This window comes from Anser brachyrhynchus, assembly GCF_964034855.1.
Source record: "Anser brachyrhynchus genome assembly, chromosome: 8".
Lineage (NCBI taxonomy): Eukaryota > Metazoa > Chordata > Aves > Anseriformes > Anatidae > Anser > Anser brachyrhynchus.
Window position 1 is genome coordinate 6,465,771 of NC_137702.1, and position 13,948 is coordinate 6,479,718.

Consider the following 13,948-nt stretch of genomic DNA (forward strand, 5'->3'; position numbering starts at 1 on the left):
TTTGTAATTACAGTGGTTTGACATGTAAAGTAAGTGCTAGAAATGATGTGGCTTGCCTTACAACTGACCTTCTGGCTGCACTTGGTAAACTGGAGCCTGTCCTCATCCCCTTGGTTTTGGCTTTCCGCTACTGGGCTAGAGTAAGTTTATAAACATTGAGGATATTTAAATATGTTTATTTCCTCTTTTTTAAGTACTGTGTACAGTGTAATGTATAATATACCACGAATGTATTTGCAGAAAAGAACTTTGTACCACTAGTTCACCTCTGTTACCTCAACAGGCCAGAATGAGACTGAAGATTTTGGTGTGAAGTTATATATGTTTCTGGAGCTCCCACTATTCTGTTGGCGAGCTAGTGTTTTGGTTTGTTAAAAATGGTTAATTTTCCTTAAAAACCAGCTCAGCAGAACAAACAGGTCTTACAAACTCACTGCTGTTGAGGTAGCAGTAACTGCCATGAAATGGAATACTGAAATTGCTGTCAGGCCATACTTAAAATGTCTTGACTTTATCAAAAAAAATGACTTTTTAAATGCTATTATTGTTGTATGATTTAGCAAGGTGTTTTTACAAAAATATCTGCTTTAATATTTAAAGAAACAGCAATAGAAACTACGAAGAAAAACTATTTGATATCTGATACGTACATTACATGTCTCGTGAGTTCCCATGGGGAAGATCAATATCAGATTACAACCAGATGCATAAAATCTCCATATATGAGATACCTACTGCACAATAGCAAGTACCTGGCAGTTGACTGGAATTCTAGATAGGAACATAAATGTGCCCTAAAATCACAAAATGGGAAGAAACTAAGGAAATTAATAGAAAATAAATTAGTGTAACTAAGACTGTATGAGTTATTCTAACTTGCGTTTTCTTTATACATGGCCTGACTGATCCGTGCTTTTAATTGTGGCTAATACCACAAGAAAATTGGTGTGTTGTATTATGATCTAGATCACAGATGAACAATTGATGACTGAGAATTGATTTTACTGCTTTACCATTTTCTCTCTGCATTTCTAAAACAAAATGAAATACATTATTAACTGAAGTTTTTGAGATAAAGGGTTTTCTGTTTGGCTTAAGAAATTATGTGAGATAAATACTAAAATGTTTGTGTGTGTTTATGATATATTTTAAATTGAAATGCTGCATGTTGTACCAGAAAAGTAATGGTTTTATTCTCTTATAGCTCTGCCACATTGACTGTCAAGCTGAAGGTGGAATTCCTTCATATTCCTTTGCCTTAATGGTGATATTTTTTCTTCAGCAAAGAAAACCACCTATTTTACCATCCTATTTGGGTAATTGGGTAAGTGTTTTGATAATACATTAACCCTACTGTTAACATTGAAATAATCTCAATAATTTCTGTAAGGTCGTAAAATACGCAGAACCAGTTTGCTTAAGAAATTTGTAAATAGAACATACTGGTATTTAATCCTCATACAGGTGATGCCTAAAGGCAGCTGCTATAGCCTGTGCAGTTGTACTAAGCTGTATTTTGGAGGAAGGGGAAATACTTTGTTTTTTAATTTACTTTTCTGTCATCAGTTATTCTTGATGGGGATAAATATTACAAATGTCACTGTTACTTTTGGTGAAAACTTTTGGTTGTATATGTTAGATACAGTCTTGTTTCAGAACTACTCTAATTGTTGTTAGATTGAAGGCTTTGATTCAAAGAAGCCAGATGACCACCAACTGAAAGGTATAGAAGAAGAGGAATTTGTACGGTGGGAGTACAAACCATCAACAAATGGTTCAGCAAAAAACTCAGTTGGAGCAGAAGGTAAAACTAAAGTTGAACAACAAAAAGGTGGTGGTAAGAAGGTAACCAGCTCAGAAGTGGACAGCCAAAATAATACAAAGGAGAAACACGGCAATGTAAGTCAATGGTTTTGTTTCGCTGAAATCATATTCTGTGTCCTAGTCCTATTTTTGATCTTTAAACATCAATACTGGATGGAACCAGGAAAAAAAAAAAGAATTTGTATTTTTTTAGTGCAGCTGAGTGTTCTTATCTGTCTATTTCAGTCACTCTTAGCATTCAAAACCCCTCACCAAGTTTCACTGGGGCAACTGTGGTTAGAACTGTTGAAGTTTTACACACTGGAATTTGCTTTGGAAGAATATGTCATCAGCATACGGGTAGAAGAACTCTTAACCAGAGAGAACAAGAACTGGCCTAAAAGGCGAATAGCCATTGAAGGTAGGATAATACCTTTTTCTAGTTCTGTAGTCATCATGCATTACTATCTTTACATAACCTGTACTTAACAGGTCTGGCACAGCATATCTGGACAATAAATTAAATGATATTGGAGAGGAAAGTTTGTTTGTTTTCTTTTTTTGGTATATTTTGTCAACTGTTTAGACTGTTTACAGACCAATTTTCTCTATAGCATTACTTTTTGCAATTCTAGTCCTTGAAAAACGTGTAAATTTTTCTCACTGTTTCTTGCCATTCTGTTCTTATCTCCATGTATTTAATTCTGTAAACCATTAATTCTGTAAACAGATATTTTTTTCCTGTTTGATAATTCCCATATTATGAATTTTTGGCATCTCTACATGCATTTCCAAAACCACAATGTATTTTAAGTGTTGCTAGCTATCAGTTTTTCTCTGATTCTGATGCAGGCTGAGCAGAGAGGTTAACTCTGATCAGGGTAAACTGTAGCAAACCACTAAAGTAACCCCTGCCTCTTTCCCTGTTGGTAGTATTTCCATGCTGTGAAACTGAATAGCGTGTCATAGACTATGCTTCATGGTCTGAACACCATGGTCTGAGAAATGCTTTTGTGGGGAGAAGACCATGTGAATTTGATGATAATACGTAACCTGAGTTATGTATGTTGGGGAGAGAAACACAAAGAAAGAGAAGTGTTTTGTCTATTACTTCTTTATAACTGGAAGACATCTTTATTTCTGTTCCTCAGCTCAGAAAAATATGTAAACGATACTTAACAGGGAAATCAGAGCAATGCATGACATTCTGAATTGGCCTTAAGAATACAAGAATTGGGGATGTGAGGAAGGCTAAGAAACCATTTAAGGTGATATTTTTATAAAAGCATGAGTAATTAATTTTGGACACAGTTGATACAGATATGTTGATGAATCGTGTTTTCTGTAACACATATGAGGTGAGAGAGGGGGGTAAGGATAAATAGGTCAAGGAGAATTATACAGGTAAAGAACAAGTTACTAAAGGAATATTGAAGGACCAGTCAGTAAGGTTTTCTTTCTCCTTACTTTTCCTTCTCGTTTAGGTAATGAATTGTTGAGGCACATGTCAAGTAGAGGGTCTTGAAAGCAATCACATGGCTTTCTTTTCCCAATTCTTTTTTTCCTAATTCTTTTCTTCGGTCAGTTTTAGCTAGAAAGTTTTAAAACTAGATAGTATGTAGTCAGTGTGTAGGAAACTAAAACCTGTAAGATGAAAGGACAAATTCTTGAGAAAGAAAGAGGAAGCTATTTTTAAAGAAAGATTGCATTCTGCTTCTGTTGCCTGTGTTTTTTGTGTGTAGTAGTGTTGTTGTTTTGCTTGTCTTTTTTTTTTAATGTAAAATTTGTAACTGAAATTATGAAGTGAGTAACAGAATCTCAGTTTGATGCTGTCTTCCAAGGGAAACTTAGAGCAACTATGTAAGTGCTCTTTTTACTTGGAAAAAATGTTTGATCTAGAAATTGCTAGGAAGGACTAAGAATGAAACCTGGTGAGATTGGTTCACATCATACTTATAACCATAATATTACTCTTAGATAACTTAATTTTGTACTGGAAACACAAATCTTTCTTTAACGAAGAAAAAAGTGCAGGCAGACTTACAAAGGCAAAATACACGTACGTTTATTTTCATTTCTAGCTTAGAAGTTCACGAGGATATAGTGGCATAATGTACCTGTGTTTTTTCTTTTGAAACTAACTCTATTTAGGGTAGCTTATGTTAGCTGGCCATTTGTGGCCACACATGTTGTTTTGTATGTGGAGGAAATCCAAGAAGCCTTATGGGCCCTACATTGTCTAAGTGTATCCAAATATGGTTCCAGATTATGTTATGAGAATCTTTCATTTTGAACTACTGTATCATAACTTAAGTGTTTCAGCTACTTTAGTCTGGATTAGCTATTTGAAATGCAGCGATTAAAGATTGCTAATGAAATTATTGTTTTTCTTCCTAGATCCTTTTGCACTAAAGAGGAACGTTGCACGAAGTCTAAATAGCCAGATGGTATTTGAGTACATCCTGGAGCGATTTAGGACAGCGTATAAATATTTTGCATGTCCACAAAGTAAAGATGGGATTAAGTCCAAGCCAGATACCAGAAAAAAAGAAAAAGGGAAAATTAATAAGAAATCCACAAGATCTGAAGAATCTGTTGCCAACTGTTGCCTTCCACAAGGGAAAAAAGTTGTAGATAAACAAAATACGGGAAGTGGATGTAACATACCGGAGAATGATCTTGAATGTAATGAAATGGTAGAATGTGTAGCCAAAAAATATACTTCCAAGAACAGAGACTCTTTGCTACTTTCAACATTGGACTCTAGTTATGATGAAGACAAAGAAGCAGCTTTATCCCTTATTTCTAACGAGTGCTGTGAATTAAAGCAAAAATCACTTAAAGAGAGGGATGATCTAGAAATTTCAGAAGTTTGTCTAACTGAAGGTGAGCTAAGCCACCATTGTAACTGCAGTGAACATCAGTCCTATGACACAAATTCTAGTAATGAATTTTCTGATGCTGAAAGTAGACAGAATTTGGTAACAGAGTCTTCTCAGAATCAGTGCACTGGCACACCAGCTACCTCGCACAACTGCAAAGCAATGATGGAAGCTCACGATCTCAAAGATGAAGGCAGGCTCTCTACAGAAGAAATGCATTATGTGTTTGATAAGTTTATTTTGACTTCAGGAAAGGTAAGTGGTATATTTAAGCCGTGCTGGTATGAGTGGGCTGATGCTTTCAAATAACTAAAATTAAGGGTGGATGGGTAATGGGATTTTCTATCTATTGTTCCAGTCTGTTATGAATGGTAGCTCTGGTATTTTTAGAGTACCTGTTACTCTGGACTGAAAAACACTGAACATGTATGCCATTTATACTAAGCAGTCTGTTGCCCCCATATTATGCACAGCTTTTTTGATTTTTCACGTCTACTTTCATGTAGAATTTTCAGGTGCTCTTATGCACTGTGAGGGATAAATGCAGCCTGTTGATCTGTGCTCATGTTCTTTGTAGATGCTCTGTTGCTGTTCAGATGTTAAATATTCTTGGTTGTGTGACTTAAATGCAAATGTTGGGTCTGTTGAACAATTTTAAAAATAAAATCATGTTTATGCACTTTTTTTGAAAGCCTCCAACTATAGTATGCAGCATCTGCAAACGGGATGGACATTCCAAAAATGACTGCCCAGAGGATTTTAAGAAAATTGATCTAAAACCACTACCACCGTTGACAGACAGGTTTCGAGAAATACTTGATATAGTGTGTAAGAGATGTTTTGGTAAGTTGAACTGTGATACGTGATCTGGAAAAAATAAAAGTTATGGGCTTAAACTGCTTATTCTAGTACATTCAATGGGAAGAAGTTCTGATAGGTAAATTATAAGAAGTTGCTGGTGTTCCCAGAAAATTAGTCTCTGGGCAGAACTAGATCTTGTGTTTGTGAATTTGTACGTCATCTTGGGGGAAAATCCCCTTTTGGGTGCAGTGTCTGAGTAATTGCCAAAAGATCAGACATCTGAAAGAAAATCCTAGCAGCTTTAATGACATCGTAAAAAGAAAGGAAAAAAATTTAATTGATATTCAAGGAGAGCAAATGTTTGTTTAAAAAAATGTATCTAATCCGATTCTTTTAATTAGCTGAAAAGATTTTTGATGTAGCAGAATGTCACGTGTTGACTGTGTTTTAACTTGTTTTTATTTAGATGAATTATCTCCTCCTTTATCTGAGCAACAAAACAGAGAACAAATTCTGGCAAGCTTGGAAAGATTTATTCGAAAAGAGTATAATGGTATGTAAGTGTAGGTAGTGATTCTTGATATTGCTTTCTCCACTGAAGTTGTCCAGAGCGTGAAGTTTTAATTCATCTCCTTAATGCTCATTTTCCGTGTTTAAAGCAGTGGCATCTGGTTTTAACTCTGAATGTAAGACTATCTTGTAGGCTTCTAAAGTGAACATCTACCCCGTGCTATTCCATGGGAGAGTCCCCAGAGTGTAGGGAAAAACTGCAAGAGTGATCACGCAGATACAGGACTATTGCAGTCAGGACAAAAAAAAAAAAAAAAAAAGACCAAATGGGTCCTGTCCTGCTGGGTTTCATGTTATTTGAGTTGTGGGCCAAGTACTTTAGTTGCCAAGTCACCAGTGTTTGAGTGTCTTGGAAATCTTAGTTCATATCTTTATGTCCCTTTTATAAAATAGGAAGAAGTATCATATTGCAATGGTGGAATCAAGGCATGGAGATGAGAAGTGGCCTTTTTGGAGATGTTGTAAAATAATGCTAGAGGCAGGTACCAAACACACGTCTCCTGAATTCCAGTCCATTGCTTTACACAGAAGGCCATTCATTTTGCTGTTGCTGGCCAGTGATCAAGGAACTGTGAATTACACTTCTGCCTGCTGGCTGTGCTCTCTGCTTATTGGCAGCAGCTGACGATTGAGACCTGTTACAGAGCCTTGAAAGACTTTTAAGATTTCAGATTCCATTAAAGGTTTAGGATTCCAGTTGAGTAGCAAAATGTATTTTAAGACGAAATTGCTTTCTCTTGGCTACATAACTTTCCTTTCCTTTACAAGAATGGAAATGCATCACAGTATTTTGTTTCAAACAAAAATGTGTATTGTATATAAAACCATTTTGAAATACTGCTCTGTAAAGTATTATTATTCTTACATTGTTCAAGAAGATAAGAGCAATGTTATGGCTTAGAAACTTAATGAGGACAAACTTACATAGTTACGGGAAAAATATGCAGCATAGATCCAGTAATATTTTTGGTTCCATTTATATTTTAAGTGCCTTAAAATAGCCCTGCTTTGTCTGTGGGGTTAAGTTTTACTAGTGTCTTGGTTTGTACATTGATTTGATTTATTTAAAAAAGGAAAGTGCATTTGCATATAAAAAAACCTTTTTGCCACACTTAAGGATTGCATTTAAATGGCTAGTGACACTGTAATGTACCTCATTCAAAAATGAGGTGTTTTTTCTTCCTGCCTCACTTCCTATAAATCAGTTAAAATAGTGTGCATCTTCCATTATCAAATATGAATCGTTAGAAGTGATGTTGTAAACTCGTCTAAAACTCAATTTTTTATGTGCACCCAGACATCTCAAGTAAGCAGTATTTCGTGATAAGCACTTACTGTTAAAGTGTAAAAGAACTCTATTTTACCTCAATTTTATTTTTTGTCTACTTTTTTGATCAGACAAAGCCAGACTTTGCTTGTTTGGCTCTTCAAAAAATGGATTTGGATTTCGGGACAGTGATCTAGATATCTGCATGACATTGGAAGGCCATGAAAATGCAGAGGTAAGAACTCTGAAGTTGGTGCGTTTTACTGTTTAAATTCAAGAACTCTATAAGGTTTTTCATTCAGTTAGTATTTCTGTACACAGAGCAGGTAGGATTTTGCTAGTAGCACACTGGCTTGTTGTACTCCACACTACTGAAGCAAGATAAGATACAGCTTAATTTACTTAGTGCCCTATAGATAGACACTCAGAGCCCTGTAAATGTCTACATAGAGAATATGAGTCACCAGTTTACATAAATGGCTTATAGATTATTTCTTTTTGTACATAAACTTTTCCTATACAAAATACACGTTTGGTGGTAAGTGTGCTTGTCGGGACAGAATCCATGTTTAAACATCTGAAACTGTGATATTTATTTTTCCTAGAAATTGAACTGTAAGGAAATAATAGAAGGTTTGGCAAAAGTTCTCAAGAAGCATCCAGGTAGGTGTTTTAAAGTATTGTCTGTTTTATACTTAATTTTACTGTATACGTAGTTAATAGAAATGTTTTATGTACTAAAGTGTTGCCTCTCCAGGTTTGAGAAACATCTTGCCTATAACAACAGCCAAAGTGCCTATAGTAAAATTTGAACATAGACGGAGTGGCTTAGAAGGGGATATCAGTTTATACAATACACTGGTAAGCATCTGTTTGTTTGCCTTTGTGTTCAAGAAAGCTTTTTAATATGTTGCAACTCTTTCAAATAATCATCTGAGGGAATAATTTTGAGACTGGAATTACAATGCTTGTGTGTGTTCCTTTTTTTCTACCTTATTTAAATAGTGGCCACACCCTAATCCCAAACAAATTAGCTGTATAACATGATGGCGTATCAGTATCATGATACAGCATTTTTGTGAATGCTTCTGAAAAGCTGTTAGTGTCAATGGCCTTTCTGCCATCATGAATAGTACATCTTATCCCAGCTTACACCTAGTACAATGAAACTGCACTATTTCTTATGTAACAGGCTCACATTCTCCTATGAAAATTGAATTAGTTGGATTTGATTCAGTTGTGAGTCATCTTACGGACTTAGTTTTTTTGGTAGTGTTTTTCCATGGTTATTGTTATTAATAATGTCCTAATTTCACCTTTCAGTTATGTTTGTGCAGGAAATGTTGCATGAATATTGTGGAATAGCTGTGTGTTTTTTATCCTCCAATTGTATTGTGCATTTCCTGTGCTTCAACTGCAGACTACACTATAATAAACCATAAATTACACTGAAAAACCTGTTTAATTTTTTTTTTTCAGGCACAGCATAACACAAGAATGCTGGCTACATATGCAGCTATTGATCCTAGAGTGCAGTATCTGGGCTATACAATGAAGGTTTTTGCAAAGGTAGTATAAAAAAGGTCATACTTATTTGTATGTATGTATTGTGTTTTCTGATACAGGCACTAAGTTTATCTTTTGCTTAATAGCAACTGTAAAGGAGAGAGCAGAATGCTGTTGATATGAAGACGCACACTTTCTTAAGCTGACTGTACTTAAGCTGATTATGTGTGTCAGAATCAAGTTCTAATCTCAGAATTCAGTTGTCCATTTCCATGAAAGACAGTAATGTTGCCAGCACGTATTCCAGTGTAAAAGCGAGTCTTGACATCTTCTGTTCTCTGTTGAATGATTTATGTCTTAGGAGAAAGCTGATGAAAACTCTGATTTTTTTTTTCAATTTTGAACCAGCTACAATACAAGCCACCCTGCCCCAACATACAAAAACCCATCATCACCACCACAAAACCAAACAAAACCCAGAAAAAAAAGTTAACCACAAGACATAGCGGCTGCTTGTGCATGGGCTTCCCAAGTGTCCATATCTAGGACCATCCCAAAGACTACTGCAGCTTCCTTCTGGCCTTGTTTTACTTCCTATAAAAGTCAGGGAGTAGGAGTGGGCTGATGAGTGTGTGTGTCTGTACTTGATGTTGATATGCCTAGGTCACGCTTGGATTTAAGAGTTTGGAAATACAGTGGTTCTCACTGTTAGCGAAAACAACCAACCAACCAAAAAAACAACTACATTTTATTTTCTCATGATACTATAACAACGTGTCTTGGGGTTTTCATGGGGTTTTCACAGCATCACACAATGGCTGAGATTTGCCAATACATCATGGAAATACTTACAAATTACTTTTAAAAAAACAAAGGGAAAACGAAACAATAAGGAATTATAGAAACAGCTATAGTAACATGAATTTAGGAACAAAATTTTACAATATCAAAATCCGGATGTCAAATGTTGAGGCTTGTTGCATTTGGGCATTTTTGTTTTGTATTTTCATTTTTGGCACATTATAAACCCAAAATATTTTGTTTATTAGAAGGCTTTCTGTTCTTATGTTGGTCTAATTGGGTTCTAGGTTTGCCACATGATGCTTGATTCAAAAGCCTTTTATTTTTCAGGTTTCATAAACCAATTTTTAGTTATGAGATGAATGTGTTCTTTATTACTGGTGGGGCTATGTTTGCTCACTGTCATAGTTATTACTTTTGAATAATATAATGTAAATTCAGTACTTCATTTAAAATGTATTTTTTCAGCGCTGTGACATTGGTGATGCGTCCCGTGGTAGTCTGTCTTCATATGCCTATATCCTTATGGTTTTGTACTTTCTACAACAGAGAAATCCACCAGTTATTCCAGTTCTTCAGGAGGTAAGTTTACAGAAAAATAGACTATGAAAATAAATGCACTGCTGCCTCAAGCCAGACGTGAGATGTGAGAAATCTGTGCATTTAGGGTTAGAGGGATGAATGAAATAGAGGGCACTTCCTCATTAGCAGGCTTCTAACTCCCACTTGGTTTTAGTGGGTAAAGCTTAACAGGAAAGTCACAGCACAATCAGGAATCTGTTAGATTTAAATTCTGCTGTTAAGTTTACTTTGGGATTTTGGACTTATGGTGATATTTACACGCTGAGCAGGCTTGGACAAAAAATTGGCAGGTGAGGGAGGGAAGGGAATTGTAATGATGAGATTGTGCCAGATGCTCATGAGATGCAAGTCTATCAATTACTGTCAAACTTTTTTTTTTAAATGCTCAATTATTCAATTGTAAGAGAGAGTTCATTTTCTATTTTGATAAGGTAAGGGGAAAAAGGGGTAACAATTGCTTTGGTATAACTTTAGAGGTACTGGTTTTGTATGTGCCAGGAAACTTTATTTAAGAAAATAACATTTTGTACCTTCCTTGAGTAAGTGGGGGAATATGCTTAGTTAGCTATCTGCCTCTCCCTGGATATGCTGTAACTGTTGAGCACTTCTGAAAATTACCACTTTTGGACTTTTTACTTGTCTGCTTACAAGAAGAAAATGGGTTTAAACACAGCAGTTGAGATTCTGACTTTCTTGGCGCTACTTCAGTAGCGGTTGGGGGTTGTTATTTTATTGCTACCTCTGAGAGTACATTTAAATAATAGTGGAATTTCCCCTTGGCTTTGCTAAAGTCAATGTAATAGAAATCTCATAAAGTCTACTTAGAGATTTTGTGGGCAAGAGGGATGTCGGAATCTTGGTTAGGTAATTTAGTCATGTTTTCTTAGTTGTAAGGAACAATTAAAAATAAAATATCCAAGGACTTTGAGAGAGAGATAGCAATAATACAAAAAGACTCCCAAGTGCTTTACCAATTGGAAATACTGCCCATATAACAAGTAATAGCTAAAATTAAAAGATTTGTATTTTTGTGCAGTTTCTTGATAACTGCAGGTCTTCTACGGTGACTTTGAATTAGAGTGGTAACTGTGTCCCTTTCTATTTTGGCAGATATTTGATGGAAAACAGATTCCACAGAGAATGGTGGATGGATGGAATGCCTTTTTCTTTGATGACATGGAAGAATTGGTAATATTCTAATTCCAGAAGAGTAACTAAACTTAAGGATTGTTTTTATGAGAAAGTGATATATTTTTAACAGTGGAATTCACAAAAGAGTAGTTAAAATTCTGTATTATTACAACTTCCCACATTAATTCTATTTTGCTGAAAGGAGGGTCTGCCTTTTATGTACATATAAAAATATATGTCATGATAAATAATAACATCAGCCCGATCCAGGACTGCTTTTAACTATAGTGACTTGTTAGTTGCACCTTACTGTGACCAAGGGCAAATGTAGACAAACTTATAATTAGAGAGGTGGTTTGCGAGAAGGAAAAATGCTTTTTTAATACCTGTATAAATTGTCTTCGATTGCATGTAGAAGAAGCGTCTGCCTTCTCTTGGGAAGAACACTGAATCACTTGGAGAACTCTGGCTAGGGTTGCTGCGGTTCTACACTGAAGAATTTGACTTCAAGGAGTATGTGATCAGCATCCGGCAGAAGAAGCTGTTAACTACGTTTGAGAAACAGTGGACATCCAAATGTATTGCTATCGAAGGTAATTGCTGAATTTTGGCTCTATTAATGAAGGAGTGATGTATGCTGTTGTTTTGGGATCTGTTCTCATTGTTGCACAGGATCTTTATGTAAGCAAACTACCATCAATGTTTAAAAATAAAAAATAAAAAATTGCAAGTCCTACAGCTTACAAAGTGAGATTAGACTCTAAACTTTTAATAATACATCTTTAAAGTGCTGTTGATAAAAATTAGGTTAATGAAAGTTATGTTACATTACACTTTTTCCAACTCAGATTTGTTTTTCCCCCCTTCTTTACACAGATCCTTTTGACTTGAATCATAATCTTGGTGCTGGAGTCTCTAGGAAAAGTAAGCTATTAATTTCTTCTAATCATTAACAACTACTGTTTTCTAAAGTGTTGTGCCTTTTCTGTTTCCTAATAATTTTATCTTTCTTCAATAGTGACCAATTTCATAATGAAGGCATTTATCAATGGGAGGAAATTATTTGGTACCCCGTTCTACCCAACTGTTGGAAGAGAAGCTGTAAGTTTTCATAGTTTTTAGTAGTTTTTTTACCTTCCTCTGACCACTAAAATGATGAGTCCAGAGCAAATCTCTTGTATGTATTTATCAATTTTATCAACATAATCTATGTAATTATGCATTGCCTCCATAAAATGTACAGCTTAGTATTGGACTTCTGTGGTATAAAATTCACAGGAGTAGTTGGGTGGCTGATGGGTATTCATGGCAGTTTAGCGAGAAGTAAGCTTATTTTGGTGTTTTGTTTTCTTTTCATTGTATGGCATTAAGTATTGCAGAGAACAGCAAAATCAGCTTTAAAACCCAGAAAGAGATTTTTTAGCTATTTATGTAGCTAAAAAAACAGACTCATAAGATGTGAACAAAGGAAGAGGCAAGCTTGCTATTATTCTTTCATTTCTCAGTCTTTTTAAGTGATTGGTTTATACATTGTATCTGTCTGATGCATTTTGATAGGAATACTTTTTTGACTCGAAAGTGCTGACAGATGGGGAATTGGCACCCAATGACAGATGTTGTCGTGTCTGTGGAAAAATTGGTCACTACATGAAAGACTGTCCAAAGAGGAGGAGGTAAGTAATACATAAAGCTAACATTTTAAAAGTAAAAATCTGAGATTGTGATCTGTTCTTCAGAAACTGCTGCCACAGCGCAGCCACACAGACTCTCTCTCAAATTGTATGTACAGCTCACAAAATGGTACTAATATTCAATAGTCCTGGAGCCATCACGTTGAAGAAGACCTTTGCCTCTTGTCTTGGTTCCTGATCACTAATACTTTTCTGGTATTTCTGAAGTACTTATATGTTGGTACAGCTGTTGGTTGTGTAACAGTTTCCTTTGCACAATCTAACAACTCAACGGACATTTTTCTTTGTGGTTTTTGTAATAGTGCTAATAAAAAATTATCATTCAGGTTGAAGAAAAAAGAGAATGAGAAAGATGATGAAAAAGAAGTGAAAGAAGAAGATAGAGAAACGAGAGAGAAGAGGTGTTTCATCTGTGGAGATGTGGGTCATGTTAGAAGAGATTGTCCTGAATTCAAACAAACCCGACAGAGAAATAGTAGTGTGCCAGGTAAGGAAAGTTTGTGTTCTTAGTATCATCTGCAAGTTCTGACATCCCTTCTTTCTAGGTTTCTATTCAGACCTGTTAATTAACTTTTGAACTGCAACTAATGCTTTCAGTCATTGCAAATACAGCTTTTAGATTAAGTGTTGCTTTTCTTCAAGAGAAGTAATACCTATTGAAGTATAGTCTTCGTATGGGTGGTAAAAACATACTCAGCAGTAAGTATAGCCTTCAGAGTCTTGCATTATTTGACTTCCACTCTCGCTGGGTGCACTTAGAAGTAGTAATCATAGTAATAATTGAATACATTTCCTTTTCTAAGTGTTTCTTAAATGTTAGCTAACCCTCTATCATCTGTGAGAGGTAAGTAAATATATTTTCACAAAAAATCAGTGGTCTTAAGTATCACTTCTAAAAGCATGCAGATCCATTA

The 13,948-nt window shown here is 35.4% G+C and overlaps 1 protein-coding gene across 4 annotated transcripts in view; it reads left to right on the forward strand.

Annotated features, from left to right (window-relative positions):
• The window catches only part of TUT4 (terminal uridylyl transferase 4), a 47,014-nt gene that overhangs the window by 24,173 nt on the left and 8,893 nt on the right, over positions 1-13,948 (forward strand). For all 4 annotated transcript variants that reach the window (XM_080603267.1, XM_080603268.1, XM_080603269.1 and 1 more), the window contains exons 9-26: positions 14-140; positions 1,205-1,324; positions 1,678-1,899; positions 2,050-2,224; positions 4,201-4,940; positions 5,378-5,528; positions 5,953-6,039; positions 7,455-7,558; positions 7,929-7,986; positions 8,081-8,184; positions 8,803-8,892; positions 10,099-10,212; positions 11,323-11,400; positions 11,759-11,936; positions 12,220-12,267; positions 12,362-12,444; positions 12,901-13,016; positions 13,361-13,521. In XM_080603267.1, the coding sequence (XP_080459393.1) occupies positions 14-140; positions 1,205-1,324; positions 1,678-1,899; positions 2,050-2,224; positions 4,201-4,940; positions 5,378-5,528; positions 5,953-6,039; positions 7,455-7,558; positions 7,929-7,986; positions 8,081-8,184; positions 8,803-8,892; positions 10,099-10,212; positions 11,323-11,400; positions 11,759-11,936; positions 12,220-12,267; positions 12,362-12,444; positions 12,901-13,016; positions 13,361-13,521 (2,756 nt within the window). The remainder of the gene's footprint in view (positions 1-13; positions 141-1,204; positions 1,325-1,677; positions 1,900-2,049; positions 2,225-4,200; positions 4,941-5,377; positions 5,529-5,952; positions 6,040-7,454; positions 7,559-7,928; positions 7,987-8,080; positions 8,185-8,802; positions 8,893-10,098; positions 10,213-11,322; positions 11,401-11,758; positions 11,937-12,219; positions 12,268-12,361; positions 12,445-12,900; positions 13,017-13,360; positions 13,522-13,948) is intronic.